Source organism: Babylonia areolata, chromosome 11, assembly GCF_041734735.1.
Source record: "Babylonia areolata isolate BAREFJ2019XMU chromosome 11, ASM4173473v1, whole genome shotgun sequence".
Lineage (NCBI taxonomy): Eukaryota > Metazoa > Mollusca > Gastropoda > Neogastropoda > Buccinidae > Babylonia > Babylonia areolata.
Window position 1 is genome coordinate 11853097 of NC_134886.1, and position 22153 is coordinate 11875249.

Genomic DNA, 22153 nt, shown 5'->3' on the forward strand with positions numbered 1-22153 from the left:
AGAAGAGAATGGCAATAGGACTGGTTGCCTGCAGAGGGCTGTGTGCCTGTGTGGGGGATGAGGAACCATAAAGTTCAGTCGCCAATAGCCTGAGAAACAGCAAGAAAGGTGTAGTTGCTGTGCAAAGATGTGTAAAGTCCATGAATGGGCATGAGGACCCAATGAGAATTTGAAGAAACATCGTTGGTGGACAGCACGGGGGGCAGGAGTGACGTGCTGTGTCGGTTACAAATGCGGAGTTGCCTCCCTTGGCGCTGATATTCGGCGAAAGGGATGGTGTCTTTAGAGCACATATCCCCCGGTGTGACGTTTCCTCGCTGTAGAGGGAGGAGCGTCATGCTGCGTGCGAGAGTCCGTGGTTCAATGCCACCTTAACCGATAATAATAATGTCCCATAGTGCCGTGGGCGTCCCGAGCCAAATCGGTCGCCATCGGACGCGAGACGGTGGGGACATGTGGCATGATGGCACCGTAACCAGACAAGATCGGCCCGAGCACTGCCGAGTGGCAGAATCGAGTTATCAAGAGGCACTCCAACGTGGAATTGCCGATATTAGTCTGGGTAACAGTGGAGATATGTAGTGGGGCAGAAAAAACTGTCACTGCCGAAGTTCAATGGGCTGTGCACGCATCTGCTCTGTGCGCAAGGGGTGGAGCAGGCGCTAGGTGTGGCACCAGTGCATAATTGCCGCAGCAAGTTCCCAATGGGTTGCTGGTTGTTTGGTTGAGCAGCTTGCTGAGACGCCATTTGTGGATGGGAAACAGCAGCAACCGGCGGTGTGGCAAATGGGGTCATCACCGCAAAGCTTGAAGGGACCGAGCACGCACCTGCACTGTTGGCGAGGAGCCGTGCCGGTAAAGGGGAGTAACTGCGGCGGTCACCGGCAAGGGTGCCGAAGCAGGAGTTGTCTCCCTTGGATCGGAAAATCGGACAAGGGGAGGGTGCACATGCATAGGCAAGCGTGTCCCCTAGTGGTCCACCTTCCTCCCTTCCCCTGGGGAGGGCATCCCTAAGCGCCTCGGTCGCCATAGGATCCGAGACGGAAGAGGCATGCTGCGTGGGGGGCGCGTGAGCCAATGTCATGGCCGCCGCCACAGAGGCATCGCACATAGGGCCCAGTCTAGCGTGCAGATCCAAAGCCAGTGTATGGTGTTGTTTTCCAAAGGGGTTATGGCACATTCCCAGTATGTGTAATTAAAGGGGTTATGGCACATTCCATTGTTGACATGGGAAGTGATAGAGGAGATCGACTCGGATGTCCTACCGACTGGCAGGGCCGAGAAACGCGGATCGCGTCGACTTCGTTCGCGAATTGAAAAGGAAAACATCAATGGCACCACTGACCTGAGTATGGGGTAACGTACCCCTAGAAGTCACCAGAGAGGGTGCAGGAGGTGGCGGAGGTCTGGAGTCGACCGGAGGAAGCGAAGGAAGTGGGGGAGGCGTCGGGTTGGCGTTGTTGAGAGGGCCAGAAATAGAGGCCCAGAGTGTCCGCGAATCGATTTCGATCGCGCCTTAATTTTAGCCCGATACCCCAATCGAACCATATAATTATGTGACCTGGTTCAAGACAAAATTTGACAAAAAACAAGAACGCCAGAGAATCGACAGACAGACAGAAAATACGAAAAAACTTAGCCGTATGGAGAGCACAGGACAGGAGTCATAATGGCTGCCGGAAAAAGAGGGCGCTAGCCAGCGGGACAAAGGGGAGGTTACCTAATTCCGGTAGGTTATCGGCCGTAGTTTCATTTTCTCCGCATAGGCAGATAGTAGTTTGCACAGGCAGGAATGTCAGACCCCTGCCGGAGTCTGCACTAGTTGGGTCACGGTTAAGTATGTATAATTAAAATCATATTATTCTGGTGTATCTTGGGCATTCAAAAAATCTTTAAGGGCAATAAAAAATTCTTTTCAAGTCCGCGGTAAAGGAGACGTGGCTATCGCCGCAATCACACTGCAACATTTAGCCGTTTTCTCTAGATCTAGATAGATGTACAAGTTTAGTTACACCTGCCGGGAATGTAGTACGACACGGTCGATTCAATTTCTCTTTTATGTTCATTCTAGTTTTATAGTTTTAAAGTTGATATGAAAATTGAGTATTTTGTTAAACTAATAACATGTAGGGCCAAGTTCAAGTACTTCTAAACGTCGTATGAAGTGAAACGGACTTCATTTTGAGAAAAGTCAAGACTGGAAATTTTTTCGTTTCATCGTGATCAGTTCAAGGGTATAAACTCGCATGGTTTACAATTTTTAACTGTGAATTCCGACTGATTCTGTGGATATTTTTATGGCATTTTGAGGCATAATCCAGTCAGTGATGAGGTGTTCACAAATCTTTCTCTGAATAAATATTTAACGGTCTCCTGCTCCAACTTTCCATCACATGTTATCGTGTATTGTCCATTGAATATAGGATTGAACAGGCAGGTCAACAATTTGAAACAAAATGGTGTCGTTCGCGTTCGCGAAGAATATGAGCACGCGCTTTGAATGTGTATAAATATGTGTACGCAACTGATTTTTGCCCATGACCTTCAGGGCTCAGTCAATAGATCTATAAAGTCCACTTGTCGTACTGATTTTAGTATTTTCTGAAAAAGACCACTTGGGCGAATGAACATAGTGAAAGCCCTGTACACTGAGAGTAAAACACACAAGCTTTTTATGTATTGAGTATAATTTCAAAATGTAATGTTTAAGATGAAAAAGATCAGTTTAAAGCAAATGAAGTCCCCTATCATTAATTACAGAGTAATTTCCCTTTTTTACTATCTGCACCAAACGTTTGCAAAATAAATAAAACTTCCATGCTTAGCAAAAGTAGTTCCTGTTTGAACAAAAAATGATAATAATAACTGCTCTTGTTGTTGTGTCAGAATATGAGATCAAAGTGCCAGGTTTAGAGAATAAAAAATATATAAATATAACAGTAAATGCAGTTTGCATATAATTTGGCTTCTTTTTTTTATTTTTTTGTGCCCATCCCAGAGGTGCAATATTGTTTTAAGCAAGATGATTGGAAAGAACTGAATTTTTCCTATTTTTATGCCTAATTTGGTGTCAACTGACAAAGTATTTGCAGAGTAAATGTCAATGTTAAAGTTTACCATGGACACACACACACACACACACAGACAACCGAACACTGGGTTAAAACATAGACTCACTTTGTTTACACAAGTGCGTCAACAAAAAGTAGTAACTGCATTTCAAACATGTCACACTGTCTCATTTCAGAAAGGTTCAGAAGTCAAGGGGTTAAATGAAACAAGACTAATTAACCAAGAACCGTCATTTAAAGTTTACAGGGCAATCAAGGTACATAGATACAGAAAATATATATATGCATTTTCAGTCAGTTCTTTACATCCAATCAGAAAGGCTTCAATTCCATGGGATGAAAGGCAGCACTGGTTTCCTGTTGTTGTGTTTTTACTGGTTCAATAAGAGATTCTCTCTTGTTCCTAAAAAAAACCCCAAAAAAACCCAAAGAAAGCATCAAACTGAACCCAGTCAACCCTGGGGAGTTCACAGCCTTGGCAGGCTTCTCTGCCATTTTGATGAGTGAAAAGAAGAAGAAAACCATTGAAATTGACGGGTTTTTCCTTCAAACCGACACGTGCTGACATAGTGGAAAATACTTGAGTTCATTTTGCTCGAGGTTTATGCATATGTAGAAACATGGAAACACTTTAAATGAAATAAATTTGATGCTCTAGCAATGCTAGGGTGAAGGGTTGAATGAATTAATATAATAAAAGATTACCTTGAGGGCTCTGAAGCAGTTGTTATTTTCTTTTTTACCCACTTTACAGTAAACTGTGCCGTTTTCAGATTTTGCCCGTTTGGGTCTCTTTGTTCAGTTGATAACCCAAATAATCTGATGTGAATGACAAGATGACTGCTTTCATTCTCACCCTGTACAAGACAAGGGGATGTCATAAGGCAGAACACAGACATGACTGTACCTTCCAGCTGTCCATTCTGCTGGTTGTCGTCATCGTGCTCCACATCCATGTCACCCAGACCAGCCAGGGCGGCAAACGCATTGTCCCCAAGATTTCTCTGCACCAGTGTACACATCGTTCTGTTAATTAGGGGTTTTCTATTTATGCAAATTCACATGACCACAAACTAAATGCACGCAAACAATCAGAAATCTATGATGGTGCCATGAATATGTACAAGAATTGCACATACATGCATGTCTACAAACACAGACAGACCCAAAAAACTTAACATTATCCAAGCCCTAGAACAGTGACAGTAAACCCTCTCTCTCCAAACCATTACAGGACAGCAGAAAAAAAAAATCATCATGGACAGAGAAACAAGATTCAAACCAGAAACAGTCTCTAGCTAACCCACACCCCTTCCATTCACCTTATCCTGCTTGGGGGGTTTGTTCCTGCAGCCCCCTGCCCCCTGTGCCCCCCTGTCCGTCCTCTTGGCCTCCAGGTACTTCATGTCCATGTACTGGTCACTGAACTGGTCACGGTCAAACTGCAACACAGCACAGGAACCAACACCTCACTCCACCAACAACAAAACAACAACAAACTATAACACACAATTTCATCAGGTACAGCTGATGTAAAAATTAGGAACTGAAATTTTCAAGAATTTTCAGGAACACACCATTTTCTTATAAATTGAAGACAATGATGTTCAATTTTGCTTGTTTATTTTCTTTTTGTAAAAAAAAAAAAGCTCGTGAACTGCACCATTTTCTTTCACCAGTTTTTCAGAAGAACAGGAATCCTTCCACAGTCTTGGTAAGAAACAAAAGTAAAGAAGTGAGATGAAACATTCTTCTACAAATTCTCTTACACTTGCTATCTTGGAAGGTCATCATCACACCAATCAGTTTTTGTGAAATTTCAGACGATGTCAAAAAGTTAGGACAGCTATGGCAGAGCTCTGATGTACTTCTCAAAATATTATAAGGACAGCACACCTGCCTGTGCTAATGTTCAGATGCATTTCTCAAGGACAGCAGACTCACCTGTGCCAGAGCTCCAATGTATTTCTCAAAGCGTTGCAGGTTCAGATGTCCACCTTCATTCAGGTAACCTGAGAGTACAGCAGACAGAAGCAAAATGTGGTGTCATATTCTGTATTTGTGTCCTTCTCTATGTTCAAAACCTAACAGTAACACACAGCACAACAAAATCATACCCATTCTACCACCCACAAACACATAAAAATCATCACCAAAAGAACTGGAGAAAACATAAAATGAAACATAAATAAAACACCCAAGGACTCCACGGCCAATCACAGTTATTACAATACAATCAGTCAGCTCACCGTCCAAGGAGGGAAGGACCTCCATGTAGGTTTTCCACAGCAGCGGCAGCGCATCATGGTGGATGTGCAGGTGGGGGAGATGGGGGATGAAGTCATTGCCTACCAAAAAACCCATCAAGATCCAGTCGTCGATGATCTTCTCCAGGTCATACTCAAATGGCACCTTGCCCTGTGGGACAGAGAAACAGCAAAGTGTGTTTTCTTACAGATCTGTTATTGGATATCTGCAGTATATAGTAATAGAGGAAAAATTTCATTTCATCCTCTAAAATACCAACCACCACCTGCTTCCCCCCTAAACACACACTTGATATCATATCTGAAATTCATTCTCTCTCCCTCCTCCACACACATCAATATACACTTGTGTCTACACTTCCTAATAACCAATCTGAATGTGAACCGTCTATCTCACACACAGAAATATTTCAAATTAATTGAAAAATCAGTGACTCACCTTTCCTTATTCACCCTCACCAACATGCATGCACTCACACACACACATATAACACACACTCACACGCATACTTCAAATCTGAATGTCAGTCACTTGTCTTTCCTCCTCTCTCTCTCTCACAAACACACACTACATGAATACACATGCATGTGCTCACATCACATGAATACTTGCACGCATACACACACAATGCATACAGACAGAGACAAGCACAGACAAACATACACAAACATACACAAACATCAATACACATACCTTCAGAAAAGAAAACTCATAATCCAGATACTCTCTCATCAAGGACAAATGCAGCAGGTGAAAGGTGGTCTCCTCAGGCGTAGCTGGCCTGTCAGAAAATAACAACTGGCTCACAACACTTCATCATCCCTAAACCAACAGACATTTGTTCATCATCATAACTGCTTATTCCATCACCAATACTTATGGCTTAACTCACTCCGGATGATGGAACACTATAGCGTTCCTGACGTAAGGTAGCGTTCCGGATGACGGAACGCTATAACGGTTTTGACAAATAAAACTTTTTCCACGTTTTCCTCATGGGGTAGCATAACAATCGCAGCTACACCGGGAATTGCGAACGTGTCAAGGGTTGAATGGAAAGTTTCTTCAAGAGATTCTGTCGCAACACACTCCACAGCATGCCAGTGAGTTCAGGGACCCCACACGACAAACTAACCTGCATACATAGAAAAATGGTGTCACAGGCGATACAAGTGGAAATTTTTTAAGCAAACTAGATCACGACAGCGGTTTTTACTGCTGCTGATGTGGTTGAAATGCTTCAAACTGAAACTTTCGACATCGACGAGGATGATAAAGACATTGAATAAAGTATCCGCAATGAAGGAAGCTACTGGCAAGTAGGTACTGATTGTGATTCAGCTTCTGAGAGCAGTGAAGAGGGAGGGAGGTGGGTGTTCACATGACGTGAGGAGAGGGGTCAGTGGTTCAGGTACAGTGAGTTTCATTCAGTTACTTTATGATTTGTATTTTTTGTGATTTTTTTCCTAACCCTAACAAATGGGTCATCTGTAGGGAAAAGCAAGGGAGATAACTATTCATCCGGAGTGAGTTAAAAGAGAACCAACAATACCCTTCCACTGCACACACTATTAAAGTGTTATGTTCACAAATGGTCACAAATTACAGAGAGACCTATGTTCAAGAGAACTGGTTACAATCACACTTGTAAGAAATGTCAATCATTCAGAATCATACAAATCAGATAATATATTTAAACAGAACTGATTGCAATCATAGTAACCCCTTGCCTGCCGAACATTTTGACAATTTTGTCATTTTTCAGTGCCAAATAACAACTTGGGGCTTCCACCTACGTACAAAAAAACATGCACTGCCTCTTCAAATACAAAGATATCTCCTTGAAATTTTGTATGATGATTGCTCATGCATTATACTTTATGTAGATAATAAAGTTCTTATAGTTACATTGTATAGTTGTTGTTACTGTTGTTTCAAATCTGAGTAAAAAAACATTTTCATGAAATCATGTGATTAAAAATTCTCTGTATTCAAATCAATTCCAAAATTTCCAGTCAAATTTGTTTTCACTGGGTGCCTGTGGCCCAGTATTATACCAGAGTTTAATGAGGATGAACATGGCCAACCAGCTGTATGTTCACACCTGGCCAACAGATCACCACCCCCTCTCTCTGCCCCACTGGTGGTGAGTTTGACTGACAACCCCTCTCCTCACCCCCCTTCCCTGTTCAGCTTCACATATAGAGTGACAGTGCTTGTGCTTGTAACTGGTTCATGTTCACTGTCACTTGCTACAGACTGATCAGTCACTGACACAAAAATTACATCACTGTTACTTTGTGTCACAAAGTGGGTTGTGACTGTGATCGAAATTTGCACCTAAATCATCACCCTCATAACTACACAGGCTTTCTTCCCCACTGTTCATATCTTTCAGCGTTTCCCAAGCCACTTCTAAGGCTGTAAACCTTTGAAAAATGAGCTGAGATCGATAATCGTTGGACAACACCGTTTTGACCACCATGCCTGTTAAGTAAATTCAAAATTTCTCACTGAATATGCGTCATACAGTACAGACCGTAGATGTTCAAGGCACAAAAACAATCTTCAAACATTCTGGAAGACAGGGAGAAACAAAATAGGTTGTTCCCCTTTAACTATCAACCATGAATCGCTGATAAAAAGTGGATGGGTGAGATACATCCTGTTGATGTATAACAGTGCAACAAAAGGGACACAAGTCTCACGTCCCAAGACAGGCAACAGGTTAGTGCTTGTCACGCATTCAGAGAAATAACGAAATTTGTTTATAAACTTCTTACACACACAGTCAAGTAGCAATACTCACAGCAACACTTATTACAGATAATAATGCTGAATGCCTCAAGAAAGACAACCCATATGATGGGTCAGTCAATTTCAGTTTTAAGGTGTCATGCATGCTCTTACCTTTTGTTATTGTTCTTCTTGCTGCCACCAAAACGAACCTCTTCTCTCAGCAGGGCAAAGTGAGGCTCATGAGATGTGAGACCAAGCATAATCTACAAAATAATAATAATAATAAATAAGTAAATAAATAAATATCTAAAAGAAATATCATGAATAAAAGAAGTGAAAAAGAAAGAAAACAAATCAGCTATCATCACAACCAACAAAACTTTCAGCAGAAACTCAAATACGAAATGAGTCAACAATGAAACAAAAAAAATCATAGAATAAAAATCAAACAGCTGCATAAAATACATTCTGTATGACCCACAGCAAGTGCTGAATCAAGGCATCAATGAATCAATCAACCTGTGTTGCTTTTTTAGTTTACTTCTAAAAATTAACTTTCTAACATTGGCAGTAGTGACAGTTTGAATTCCTGCGAGGAAAAAGTAAAATACAATATAAATTTAAAAGAGAATGAACAGAAGATAAACTATCAAAGCATTCCTCTCACCAAATCAGCGTCTAGACCGTACAGACAGTGCCGCGTGTTGGGGTCATGACCCGGCTGGGAGCGGGAATAACGGATGAAGTCCATGACCTTGTGTTCTCCTTCACCTGGAGTCTGTTGGCATTCCAACCATACAGCACAGTGAACACAATAATAAAGGAAATTTTTGACAAAAAAGCAAGAACGCCAGAGAATCGACAGACAGACAGAAAATACAAAAAAAAACTTAGCCATATGAAGAGCACAGGAACAGGAGTCATGATGGCTGCCAGAAAAAGAGGGCGCTAGCCAGCGGGACAAAGGGGAGGTTACCTACTTCTGGGAGGTTATCGGCCGTAGTTACTTTCGTTTTCTCCGCATAGGCCGATAGTAGTTTGCACAGGACAGGAATGTCAGACCCCTGCCGGAGTCTGCACTGGTTGGGTCACAGTTAAGTATGTGTAATTAAACTGGTATTTTTATAGCGCTAAATCTTGTGCACAGACAAATCAAAGCGCTTTCAAACCAGTCATCCACACGCATGCATAACTCTAAACTTGATAAACTGAAGACAAAGCAGGGAAGGAGGCTATCTTGGAAATAGATGGGTATTAAGGCAAGACTTGAAAGAGCTGTGTCAGAGTGCGGGGACCTGACGAAGTGAAAGAGAAAGTTCATTCCATAAGCAAGGTCCCTAGACAGAGATAGAACAGTGGCCAACAGTGAAGTGTTTGAATCTGGGTTTGCGTAAACAGAGTGGATCCGAAGCTGATCGTAGTGAGCAAGATGGGGTGAAGAGGAGAAGCCAACCACAGAGATAGGAAGGGGCAGATTTGTGAATACATTTATAACATAGAGTGCTGATCTTGTACTTTATTCTGTGTGAGACAGGGAGCCAATGGAGATGCTGCAAAAGAGGAGTGATGTGTTCAGATCTTTTCTTTATGAGAACAAGTCGGGCAGCAGAGTTTTGTACGCGCTGAATGGACTGAATGGATGAAGCAGGCAAACCAGACAATACTGAATAGGGATTTACAGTAAGGCGAGAGATAATAAGAGAAATGACAAGTCTAGATGTTGCGTTGGTGGACAGATATTTCCGTATGGAACTGATGCGCCACAATTGACAATAGCAGGATTAGCAGATCTGACCAATGAATTTTTGCATGGACAGTGTGTTGTCAAGGACAACGCCAAGGTTCCAGACTGAGCACACAGCACTGTGAACATGTCAGCATTCCAACAACACAGAATAATGAACACAACATGTCAGCATTCCAACAACACAGAATAGTGAACACAACATGTCAGCATTCCAACAACACACCACAGTGAACACATGTAAACATTCCAACAACACAGTATAGTGAACACAACATGTCACATTCCAACAACACAGTATAGTGAACACAACATGTCAGCATTCCAACAACACAGTATAGTGAACACAACACGTCAGCATTCCAACAACACAGTATGGTGAACACAACATGTCAGCATTCCAACAACACAGAATGGTGAACACAACATGTCAGCATTCCAACAACACAGAATAGTGAACACAACATGTCACATTCCAACAACACAGTATAGTGAACACAACATGTCAGCATTCCAACAACACAGTATAGTGAACACAACATGTCAGCATTCCAACAACAAAGAATAGTGAACACAACATGTCACATTCCAACAACACAGAACAGTGAACACAACATGTCACATTCCAACAACACAGTATAGTGAACAGAACACGTCAGCATTCCAACAACACAGTATAGTGAACACAACATGTCAGCATTCCAACAACACAGAATAGTGAACGCAACATGTCACATTCCAACAACACAGTCTAGTGAACACAACATGTCACATTCCAACAACACAGTATAGTGAACACAACATGTCAGCATTCCAACAACACAGTATAGTGAACACAACATGTCAGCATGCCAACAACACAGTATAGTGAACACAACATGTCAGCATTCCAACAACACAGCAGAGTGAACAAAAGTTGGCTTTCCGATGGGTGTGGTGGTCAAATGGTTCGAGAGCTCAATTATCGACCAACTTTCTTGAATTCGATCCCCATTACACCCGGTGGGTTGATGGTGGAGATTTTTCAGATTTCCTAGGTCAGCATATGTGCAGACTTGCTGATGCCTGAACCCCCTTCATGTGTATAGGCATGCAGAAGATCAAACAATGTTAGCTGTCAGCTGGATTTACCCAGGCAAGCAGCCTGTCGTGCTGATGACTCTCTGTTTGTAAAGCGCTTATATAGTTTGGTCTCTGCCTTAAGATAGGCACAATATAAGTACCTATAAATCTTTCGTTCATTCATTCCAACAACATGTCAGCAACACAGCACAGTGACACATGTCAGCAGTCCAACAACACAGCACAGTGACACATGTCAGCAGTCCAACAACACAGCACAGTGACACATGTCAGCAGTCCAACAACACAGCACAGTGACACATGTCAGCATTCCAACAACACAGCACAGTGACACATGTCAGCATTCCAACAACACAGCACAGTGACACATGTCAGCAGTCCAACAACACAGCACAGTGACACATGTCAGCAGTCCAACAACACAGCACAGTGACACATGTCAGCAGTCCAACAACACAGCACAGTGACACATGTCAGCATTCCAACAACACAGTACAGTGACACATGTCAGCAGTCCAACAACACAGTACAGTGACACATGTCAGCAGTCCAACAACACAGCACAGCATGTCAGCATTCCAACAACACAGCACAGTGAACAAATGTTGGTATTCAACATGGTAAGAAAATGGTTTGCTCAGTTTTTTCATCAAAGGGGAGGGAAATGACTGAGATTTTCCAGAGTAGCAGGGCAGGAAAATGATTATGTCAGATTTTCTAACACTGGGTTGAGAAATGATGAAGTCAGATCTGCCATCACAGACTAGGGAAATAGTGAAAGCAGTGAAATAGTGAAGTCTGTGTTCTGCTCACCTCATGTCCAGACAGAATGATCTTGGGGCCCTGCCAGAGAGGGTCGTGTGTCACCTTGTTGACCACAAAGTATTTCAGGTGATCCTGCAGCCGCTTCATAAAAGGAGTACCTATCACACACCACAACAGTCTTGAGACACACATGACAACCAGATAACTGTGAAAAACACAGGACTTGTGCTCTGTGGGTCAGTCAAGTCTATGGTCAGATACTTTTCATGTCTCTAGTCTAAGGTCAACAGTGTGTTGAATTGTATTTGTATCACACTTCAGCCACACCCAATTACTCTGCATGGAATTCTGGTTGCTCTACCTGGGAACAGTGCATTGTTATAATCCGAAACCAGTCTTTTCATTACCTGTCTACATGTGTATGTGTTTTACTATCATTGTATCAGAGGATTTGGGACAAATCTCTTGTTGCCATGGGTTCTATTACATGAGCTGAGTGCATGCTGCAGAAAGAACCTCAGTGTATCATCTCAACTGAAAGACTAGCACCCAGATTACCAGTCAAGATTGAGTGAGACTCAGCATCTAAAGCCATGGACACTTGCTACCTAGTCAGGCTGCAACTACTAGGCCACCCTAACATAATCATTTGCAGACCTGGTAGTACCTTAATTACCTGAGCCAGGTGAGCGTGTACATGTATGATACACAAGATGAAATATACATTTTTATATATTCAAGATCCATGTTTGTATTTGCCAAGTTCTGGACATATGAATAAACCCAGCAACATTTCACCCTTGAAAATGGAATATGGCTATATAGATCTAAATCAATGGCAGGGTATAAACCATCTCATAGATTACAAAAATGGGGACTGCAGCCTATGAGCAGAGAAGCAGATCAATCTTGAAAAGATATTTACCCTTTCACAGAAAAGTCAATACGATATTTCTCTAACTTTCAACAGTTAGAGAACCAGCATGTGCATAGCACAAAACCAGATCCGCAACAGTGCATTCCTGCCAGAAGCCAGCTACACAACAGACAGAAACACTGGGTCACAAAAATGTGATTTGCTATGACTGGCTTTAGTTTCACTTTTTCTCCATTTAACAGACATCTACAGACTTCTTTTCAGTCATCATGCAACACAGTAGAGCAGAACTGTCAATTCTGAAACTGGTAATAGTTTTACAACAGATCAATCAAAAGGCTTTTCCACCAGTAGTATTTCACAAACATACACACTCTTGTATACATACCAGAAAAAAAACTCAATGAAAATTACCAGAAAGAAGGGAGCATTGCTTGAAAGAGGAAATGGGTAGACATTAGACTAAGTTACATTTTTCTCACCTGGTGTGTAAGTGACACAGTCACAGACACAGACACACACACACACACACACACATGCACACAGAACAATTTTTAATAGTAATATCACATGCAAATTTTTACACCAACTACAGCATCAGTGCACTTCTCACCAGGTGTGATACAGTTGGAATCAAATCGCTTTTCTGTCGGCAGCTCCTCTCCCCTCTCCAGAGCCTGTCTGATGAGTTCTTCTGCCTCCCGTGCTGATCTGAACCGTCGACCTCTCTGCTGATTCATTTTGGCTCGTGGAGCCACACCATCAATGGCCATGAAGAAAACTTTCCTGGGTTTGATCATCCGGAACAAAAACTGTCAAACAAACAATGTCATTCAAACATTTGTGGCTGTAGAATCCTGCTGGCATGAGGATGCTATGATGAAACCACTGAAAAAAATCATTCATTTTGTAATCATATAAACTCTTCTAGTGAACTTTTCATGATGTTTCAACCTCTCTATAGTTCTGTCATTATTTAATAAGGCCCAGAAATAATCAATCAACCAATTCCACAAACTCTTCAGGTTAAACTTAAACTGCTGATTGTTCTTGCTCTAAAAGTGATAGTCTGATACACTAAAAATTTAATCTCAATCCCTCTCACTTGATTTATGAATCATGAACAAAACTTGACAATTATCCTTTCTATTCTCACACATGTCATAAAAGTGCAAACTAAATCATTTCACTAAGTTTCAGTCACCTGTGGTATGGACTGAAAATAAGCGGTCTCAACAAAATCAAATAAGCCAAATTGCTGGCTGTTTTTTGTGGTTTTTTTGTTTTGTTTTGTTGTTGTTGTTTTTTTAAGTTTCCTTAAAATATATAACCATGGGAGGGGCTGGGTTACCTCAATGTAATGACAAATGTCTTTGAAGATCTGTTCCTCTGTGATTCTGAAGTGGGGGTTGTCATCTTCTGGATGGGAACAAACATGGACAACGCCATTCATGTCCAGATACAAGTTGTCAAACTCTGGAAGCTGCAGAGCAAAAATGTCATGTGATACATGTATGCAAACACTGGAAACTGACTGGAAGTAGAAACTATTTCAGTTGAATGATATATATATATATATATATATATATATATATATATATATATATATCTTAAGTTCAAACTGAAAGTCAAACACACTATCTATTATTATTAATACTTTTTTTTTTTTTAAACTGATGCAGTACTCTGATTGATTCATGATCCACAAGCATGAACGACACATATTTCTTCAGCAGGTGTTTTCTGGTAATTACAACCATGCAAGATCTAAAAAGGATATTTTAAAAAAATGTTAAAAATTCCACTAATAATGATGTGCTATGTAAAACAAGCTTCACAGGTGTACTGGTTCCAACAACTCTTTGCAATCTTTGAAACTGTACATTACTATATATTTCTATAACAATAATCTATTTGGGTCGGAGATCTTCAACAAACTTAAGCCTCTTGAAACCCTGACCTTTTAACATGATCACTTTTACAAAGTTTGTGTTCTTCAATCACGGTACATGTTCTTTTCCTTGTTGAGAAGCCAACTACTTTTTCTGCAGCTTCCTGAAGGATGCTTTTAAGTTCCTTCGATTGGTCAAGGGGTGTATTTCCTGGGGCGTTGGTGTTTCTCAGCCTTTCATTTATTTCCCTCTGGAATTCCTCCTCCATCATTGACAGTTTGTCAACCTGAAGCTTCTTTGGCTTTGGGCATCCCTTCCTCTCTTCTGGTTTCAGGGTATGGTCTGGAAAAGTCTGGATTGGTTCGATGAAAACGACGCGGAGATACAAGAACTCCTCGAGGAGAAAAGGACATGCCATGGAAATATGCTCAGCTCTCCTAATGACCAGAAGACCAAAATGGCTTACAGAACAGCTTGCAGCAAACTGCAAGCGAAATTAAGAGTCATGGAAAACTCAAGGTGGATAGCATTGGCAGAACGCACACAGATGTATGCTGATCAGGGAAATTCCAGAGCCTTCTATGAATCACTTCACGCAATATATGGTCCAAGCTACCAACTGCAGGCACCACTGCATTCTTCGGATGGCACAAGCCTACTTGTCAACAGGCAAGCTATACTACACCGCAGACTGAACATTATGGAAACCTGTTTGGGGAAGAGAGGACTGTGGCAGCAGCGTCTATAGACAACATACCTCAGGAAGAAGTAAAGATGGACCTGGGCAACGCCCCCACACACGAAGAAATCAAGGCAGCAATAAAGAAGCTGAAGTGTCACAAAGCACCAGGCATCAACAGTATCCCAGCAGAGGTATATAAGCATGGAGGAGACATCCTCATTCAGAAGCTTCAGGAGCTATTCACATCGTGCTGGAATGAAGTAGTAGTGCCACAGGACATGCGGGATGCAGTGATTGTCTCCCTCTTTAAGAATAAGGGTTCTAAATCAGACTGCTCCAACTACAGAGGCGTCACATTGCTTTCCATTGTTGGCAAGATCCTCGCCTGAGTTCTCCCAGACAGGCTCATCCCATCTATTGGTGAGGTATATTTCCCAGAGAGCCAGTGTGGCTTCAGAGCAAATAGAGGAACAGCTGACATGATCTTTGTGCTGAGAGAAGCAAAGGAGGATCTAGATGAGGGGATTTACATCAGATTCAGGACCAACGGCAGCGTATTCAACTTACGAAGGCTCATGGCCTACACGAAGACCTCAGAAAAAGCTATTCTAGACCTGCTCTTTGCAGACAACTGCGCCCTCCTGACACACACAGAAGCTCTGCAGGTCATCATAGACCGTTTTTCACAGGCAGCCAAGGCATTCGGTCTGACTATAAGTCTGAAGAAAACTGAAGCACCAGGGACCATGTACACTGCTCCCTACCTAAGCATTGATGGCCATCCCCTTAACACGGTAGAGCAATTCACCTACCTGGGCAGCGTCACATCGAACGACGCTACAGTGACCAAAGATGTGGACAACCACCTCTCAAAGGCAAGCAATGCATTTGGCCGCCTCCAGAAAAGAGTATGGAAAAACCACTCCTTGCGACTCTCCACAAAGATGCAAGTCTACTGAGCTGCTGTACTGTCAACACTGCTATTTGGATCAGAGGCATGGGTGCTGTACCGGAGACAAACAAAGCGGCTGGAGCAGTTCCATCAGAGATGCCTTCGGCCTATCATAGGCAACAAGTGGAAGGACTACATAACGAACATGGAAGTCCTAGAAAGAGTTCAACTGTAAAGCATCGAGTCAATGCTCATGCTAAAACAACTTCGCTGGGCAGGACACATCACCCGGATGCCTGACGCTCGCATGCCGAAAGCAGTATTCTATGGGTAGTTGGTCCAAGGCAAACGCAATACAGGTGCACCACAGAAAAGATTCAAGGACCAACTGAAGAAGCAACTATACCAAGCAGACATCAACCCCAAGACATAAGAGCAGTCAGCATCAGAGGTAGCTGGAGATCTTCAACGCTCAGGGGAACCCAACACTTTGAGGAAACCAGATGACTGAGCATAATAATAATAATAATAATGGATACTTATATAGCACACTATCCAGAAATCTGCTCTAGGTGCTTTACAAAAACGCTTTTGTTAACATAATACATCATATCTATGTTACGTACACACACCAAAATGTGACTACACACACACACACACACACTGCATACATACATTTTAACATACATGTGTATCTAACAGCTACCCTAACACATACGCACACATAGGCAGGCACAAACTTTCATAAACACACGCACACACAATACACATTCATATACATGCATGTAGTTATGTACACATACATATGTATGCACACATAGTCAAGCACAGCTAACGCAAAGGAAGTGGACCTGCCACAATTGAACTTATTACTGAGGGAAAAGGTGAGTTTTGCGACGAGATTTAAAAGATGCGAGGGAATCAGAATGACGGAGGTTATCAGGGAGCTTGTTCCACGTCTTTGGCGATTGAAAAGAAAACGATCTGTGTCCATAGGTCTTACTTCTAACGTGAGGTATCCTGAGAAGTCGAGTATCAGAGGAAGAACGGAGCTGGCGAGATGGGGTATAGATATGGATGAGTTCAGAAAGATACTTGGGGCTAGATCCGTTGACTGCAGAAAAGGTCAGAGTGGATAGCTTATAGTCTACTCGATCAGAAACAGGCAACCAGTGGAGAGACTGAAGGAGAGGAGAAACATGGTCAAATTTAGAAGCTCTGCAAATGAGTCTGGCAGCATTATTCTGAATTCGTTGGAGTCTGTCGAACAGACATTTGGGAAGGCCGGCCAAAAGAGAGTTGCAGTAATCTAATCTTGAGAGAACCAGAGAGCATACAAGTGTCTTGGTTGCATCGGTTGAGAGATAGTGGCGGATAGAGCTGATTCTACACAGTTCCAAATAGGCAACTTTACAGATATTCGAAATGTGCTGTTGGAAGGAAAGAGACTGGTCTAGCATCCAGGAGAAAAGAAGGAGAAGGAAGACCCAGATCCACAGCCCAGCAACGCAGGCCAAATCTACACCTGCCCACAATGCCACAGACTCTGCAGATCACAGATTGGACTAATTAGTCATCAAAAGGCATGCCGCCCATCCTTGGTGGGAACTTCCCACTGATCTTTGCACTGACCAATGAATGTAAACATTTTAAATAAAAAAAAAGATTTATAAGAAAAACATTATTAAAATCCAGAAGTGAACTTTGTCATGTCTAATTTCTTTCGCTGCTTTTCTTTCTTTCCTTTTTTTTTTTTTTTTTTTTTTTAATAAACAAATTTCACTTCTTTTCTATGCTATGTTCGGACCTTTTAGTTAGCTCTGACTCTGACCACACCTTTCAACAGGGTTCATGTTCTCTCCTTCTCAGTTCTCATCATGACCAACCACCATAGCCAGTCTTAAGAAAACAAAATGCAAGGCACAAGCCTGAAGCATGTCAGCACGTAACTTACAAACTGTCCCCGCATCAGCAGAGTTTAGGTTTGGTCCAGGACACCATGTGTCACCACAAAATCAATCATGGGTCATTTTCAAAATTAATGGGTCAGGAAAAACAAACCCTTATTCCTGTCCCCAGCACACCCATCTGGCCACCCCACACTTCCACAATAATTTGTTACTAATCTGAATTTTGTCTATCATACACGTTGGTGTGTAAGATTGTTCATGTCAAAATTTATTTATTTCTCCTTGTTCCTTCTTTTAAGCATGGCATCTTTGCACCCTCAGCCTAGTCTCCTCTCAAAAAAACCCTTTCTTTTTTTCAAATAAATTTGCCTTGACTTACTTGATACAAGCATTTTTATACCACCAATACGCTTTGTACAGTTCTACATCCTCTTTCAATCTCTCCGTGAGCCTTGCTTCTTTCTGCAGATGTTTGCCCCTTTGTGATTAATTTGGAAAAAAAAATGTTCTTTTTCTCAATTGTGGATAGTCACATAGATTTTCTGCAATATTCATGGATCTTCCTGCACAAGCCATAGAAAATTTCTGTTTAAAGTAATGAAACCTAAACCTAATCCTGCATGGCAGTTTGTGTTTAAAATGGTGCAAACTGTAATTTTATCAACTAGAAATACAGGAATGAAAAATAATAAAAAGAAAATTTTTAAATAAATATTTCTTCAGATTTATCATATGTGCCAATATCAATATGAGAGAGAGAGATGAAGAGTTTCTTTGCAGCACCCAAGAAGTGTAATTTAATCCATAGTCTATACAAGTAAATTATTAATAGCTACTCCAATGAACTCTGAAAAGAAAAATAGTCTTTTTCAGTGTTTGCTCGCCTCCTATCCTGATCACTTTCCCCTCTCCCCCTCTATTTCTCTAGATCATGATGTAAAAAAAAGTGATATTTATACTATATGGAAAAAATAAGGTATTTTCTTACTGGTTCTTTTCTTCTTCTTTTTTTTTTTAATCAATATTTCTGTCATTTCCGCTGATCACCATTCTTTTCCACATTTGACAACTTTCGACAATGAACTGAAAAGCAATGTTTTTAAAGCGAATATGTGAAATGCTTTTATTTGAGAACATATGTTTATTACTCTTGTTTAATCAAGTTATCCGCGTGTGTGGGGTGGGGGTGGGGGTGGGTGGGGGTGCGGTGCGGGTGTGTGCTGATTATCTGGTTGTGGTTTTCCGCAATTCATCTTTATTCTTATCTTATCTGTCTATTATAATCAATGTGCAGTATAGTAGGCTATGTTTATAATTATATTCAAATAATGTTTCTTAATTCTTTCTGTTTTTACATTAAGAATACTAGTTATTACCTGCAGTGTGTGGATGTATGTATGAAACGATGTATGTGATATTTTTTACATTTGTATCTTCGTAATATTTGTTGGGGCTGTTGTTGGCTTTTACAGTTATGGTCCCCATGTTGTTTACTTGTCTATGTTGTGATAATGCACCTGACCAAATTTCTCCAGTTGGAGATAATAAAGTTATTCTTATCTTATCTTATCTTTGTTTACAGTTTACCAAAACTGACATTCACAGTTGCAGTCACAGTGGATTCTTGCTTGAAACTGTTGGACTCGAACGTTCATGGTATTACATAATCTGGTGACTGTTCCAGAAAATCTAGTCAAAGATCTCCGATCCTTCCTTACTTTTAATCTCTTCTTTGAGGTGAAGAACAGTTAGATGCATGATCAAATCTGATGGGGCAGAAAAGAAGCAGCAGGTGCTTTCTGTCCCAGGGCATACAAAGGAGCCATTAAGTTCCTGTTAGTCAAATGCTAAGACATTAGCTGAAACTGCCTGGAGTCTGCATGAGTGATGATCTGGCTTTGTTCTGACACAACTGGTAATTTTGGGAAGATCACTAAAGTTTGTCGCACAAGATGTCCAAGCTAACAAAGAAATGCTTTAGACAATGATCTCGTTGACAAGAAAGCAACAGGTCGTTTGTCCTCTTCAGTAATAAAATGACTGGACATTCTCAACCCTTTATCAGTTTATGTCTGATGTTGAGGTACCACTTTATATTTAAAAAGTATGTGAAATTTCTTTATCTTACAATTATACATCCCTCATTAATAACCAGTGTGTTAAATAAGCTTTAGACTATCATAAATAGAGAGTCTGTTAATTTTCCTTTCTGAAAATTATGGGCTATGTATACCACAGTCTATACTCTTGCAATAATTTGCCTGCTTGATTTTTTTTGTTAATTATTACAGTTTACACACGGCAACCAAAAACCATCTGGCAAATAGGAACCACAAGCCAAAATAATGCCTGGTACTGAAGAGGTTAAATTATTATGTAACATGTGATAGTAATTTGCTAATTGATTTTCTGCATGGATCATGAACCAAATATTACCAATGATGCATTATGACCCAGAATTTATAAAGTATAATTTACCTAACAAGTGGGAATAGGTATCTGACTTCAGTTGGGAAAGGTTTCTGCATTCAAAGCAAAAGCATCATTAAAAATAAAAGAAAACAGTAGCCATTTTTACCAGCTGTAGTACATTAAAGGATTTTATACTGTTTTCAAACAGACTTTCAATTTCATTTCTTCAAAGCGTCAGTCCAGGAATGTTTGGGAACACAAAGTTGACTAACTCTAACCACATAGGGTAACTGTCAAACTCAAAGGACCAAGTGAAGATTAAAGTCAATGATTGTCCATTGTTTTGACTGCCACCATCTTGCCTAATCAACTGTAGTGGAGTTTAGTTGGCCCCCATCACTTTGACACCCCATTCTATCACTGTATCAGTTTTAACTTAAAGATGCACCAGTCAGTTACAAGGCAGCATTAAGGGGAATAGATGGCAATATTCTTGTATAAAATCGGGTATAACAAAAATTTGACAGTGGCTCCTCTCGTGATCTACTCAGTGCCAAGCTTTGTGTCCATCCAGAATCAATGCTAAGCTATTTCAAAAAAGAAAAGTGGAAATCTGCCCATTGGAAAACAACTAAATCAGAGGTACATAATAGTGTTTCCTAGCGTAAAGATCAATGACAAATTATCAGTTGATGATTGTAAAGTGATGGAAAATCATCTAGATCAGCAGCATAGGCAATCACAACACACTTCTCCTGACTGCCTGCAGAACAGGCACTCATTCTTATGTTCATCTTTAGAATTTTTGGCAGAATAGGCATTTGGGCAAAAGGCTCAGCCGACCTTCATGGGAGCAGTATTGTTCTTTTCTTAAGTTGTTGCACAGTCAATCCATTGCACCTGATCTTTATTTCATGTTGCAACTATCACAGTATCAGTTATCATGGGAGAGGAGGAAAAAAAGTGTGAGACCCATGGAACATTTGGCTTTTCAACCTGCAACCCGTCTGGTTACCATAGCACTAGCAGCCTTGGTCCCGCAATATAGGGCTTGCCACTACCTCCGTGGCTAACATCATAGCTGAAAGTGAATCTTAAAAAAACAAAAACAAAAAACTAAATAAAATTCTTAAAAAAAAAAACAGGAAAGGGGAGACTTTCCCTATAATCCTAAGTTCATATTCTAAGAAACTGGGAGGACTAGTCAGCGACTATGGGGCATGAAATGTTTACAATCTTGGAACACTGGCATAGTTATAGTAAGCAACCGCTACAACTGTTTTAATTTAAACTGAAGAAGCCGAAGAGGATGCTGAATCTCTAACGCAGTCACTTAACAGACTACCGATGAATTAACGGATCCACTAATCCAGCATGCAAAAGTCTGGTGGAATAAAAATCTCACTGTATGTGGGAGTTTGTCACGGGTCCAGCTTTCAAGTTATTAAGTATAGAGTGTATACAGCATATTTCTTATGTGGAAAAAGTATTTTCTGGAAAAAGAAGAACAGTAAAAAAACAAAACAAAAAAACAAAAAAAACATGTCATGGTGTTGTGCAACAAAAATTTAAAGTGAACTGATGCTACACGGGACATACTACAGAGGTAACTCACTTGAAATTCTTTGACAACTTCACTGAGGCAAGGATAGCGTTCGCTGATCCATCGATAAAACTTTGGTACACCCATGTCTGATTTCTTTGGCTTCTCTGTGTACAAGTTTTCAGAGTATGACTGAAGTCAGTGCAGTCACTATTTGAACATATTGACCAAGCTGTACAATCTTGACTCTTGACCTCGCTTTCGAGGAAAAATGG

The 22153-nt window shown here is 41.0% G+C and overlaps 1 protein-coding gene across 4 annotated transcripts in view; it reads right to left on the minus strand.

Annotated features, from left to right (window-relative positions):
* LOC143287529 (5'-3' exoribonuclease 1-like) overlaps positions 1–22151 on the minus strand; it is a 107416-nt gene extending 85265 nt beyond the window's left edge. For all 4 annotated transcript variants that reach the window (XM_076595575.1, XM_076595577.1, XM_076595576.1 and 1 more), the window contains exons 1-11: positions 21951–22151; positions 13899–14030; positions 13161–13359; positions 11719–11828; positions 8746–8856; positions 8250–8341; positions 6033–6120; positions 5321–5489; positions 5016–5083; positions 4394–4513; positions 3979–4075 (exon numbers count right to left, since the gene is read on the minus strand). In XM_076595575.1, coding sequence (XP_076451690.1) covers positions 3979–4075; positions 4394–4513; positions 5016–5083; positions 5321–5489; positions 6033–6120; positions 8250–8341; positions 8746–8856; positions 11719–11828; positions 13161–13359; positions 13899–14030; positions 21951–22025 — 1261 coding nt within the window. In that variant the 5' untranslated portion in view covers positions 22026–22151. The remainder of the gene's footprint in view (positions 1–3978; positions 4076–4393; positions 4514–5015; positions 5084–5320; positions 5490–6032; positions 6121–8249; positions 8342–8745; positions 8857–11718; positions 11829–13160; positions 13360–13898; positions 14031–21950) is intronic.
* Positions 22152–22153: the final 2 nt, after the last annotated feature.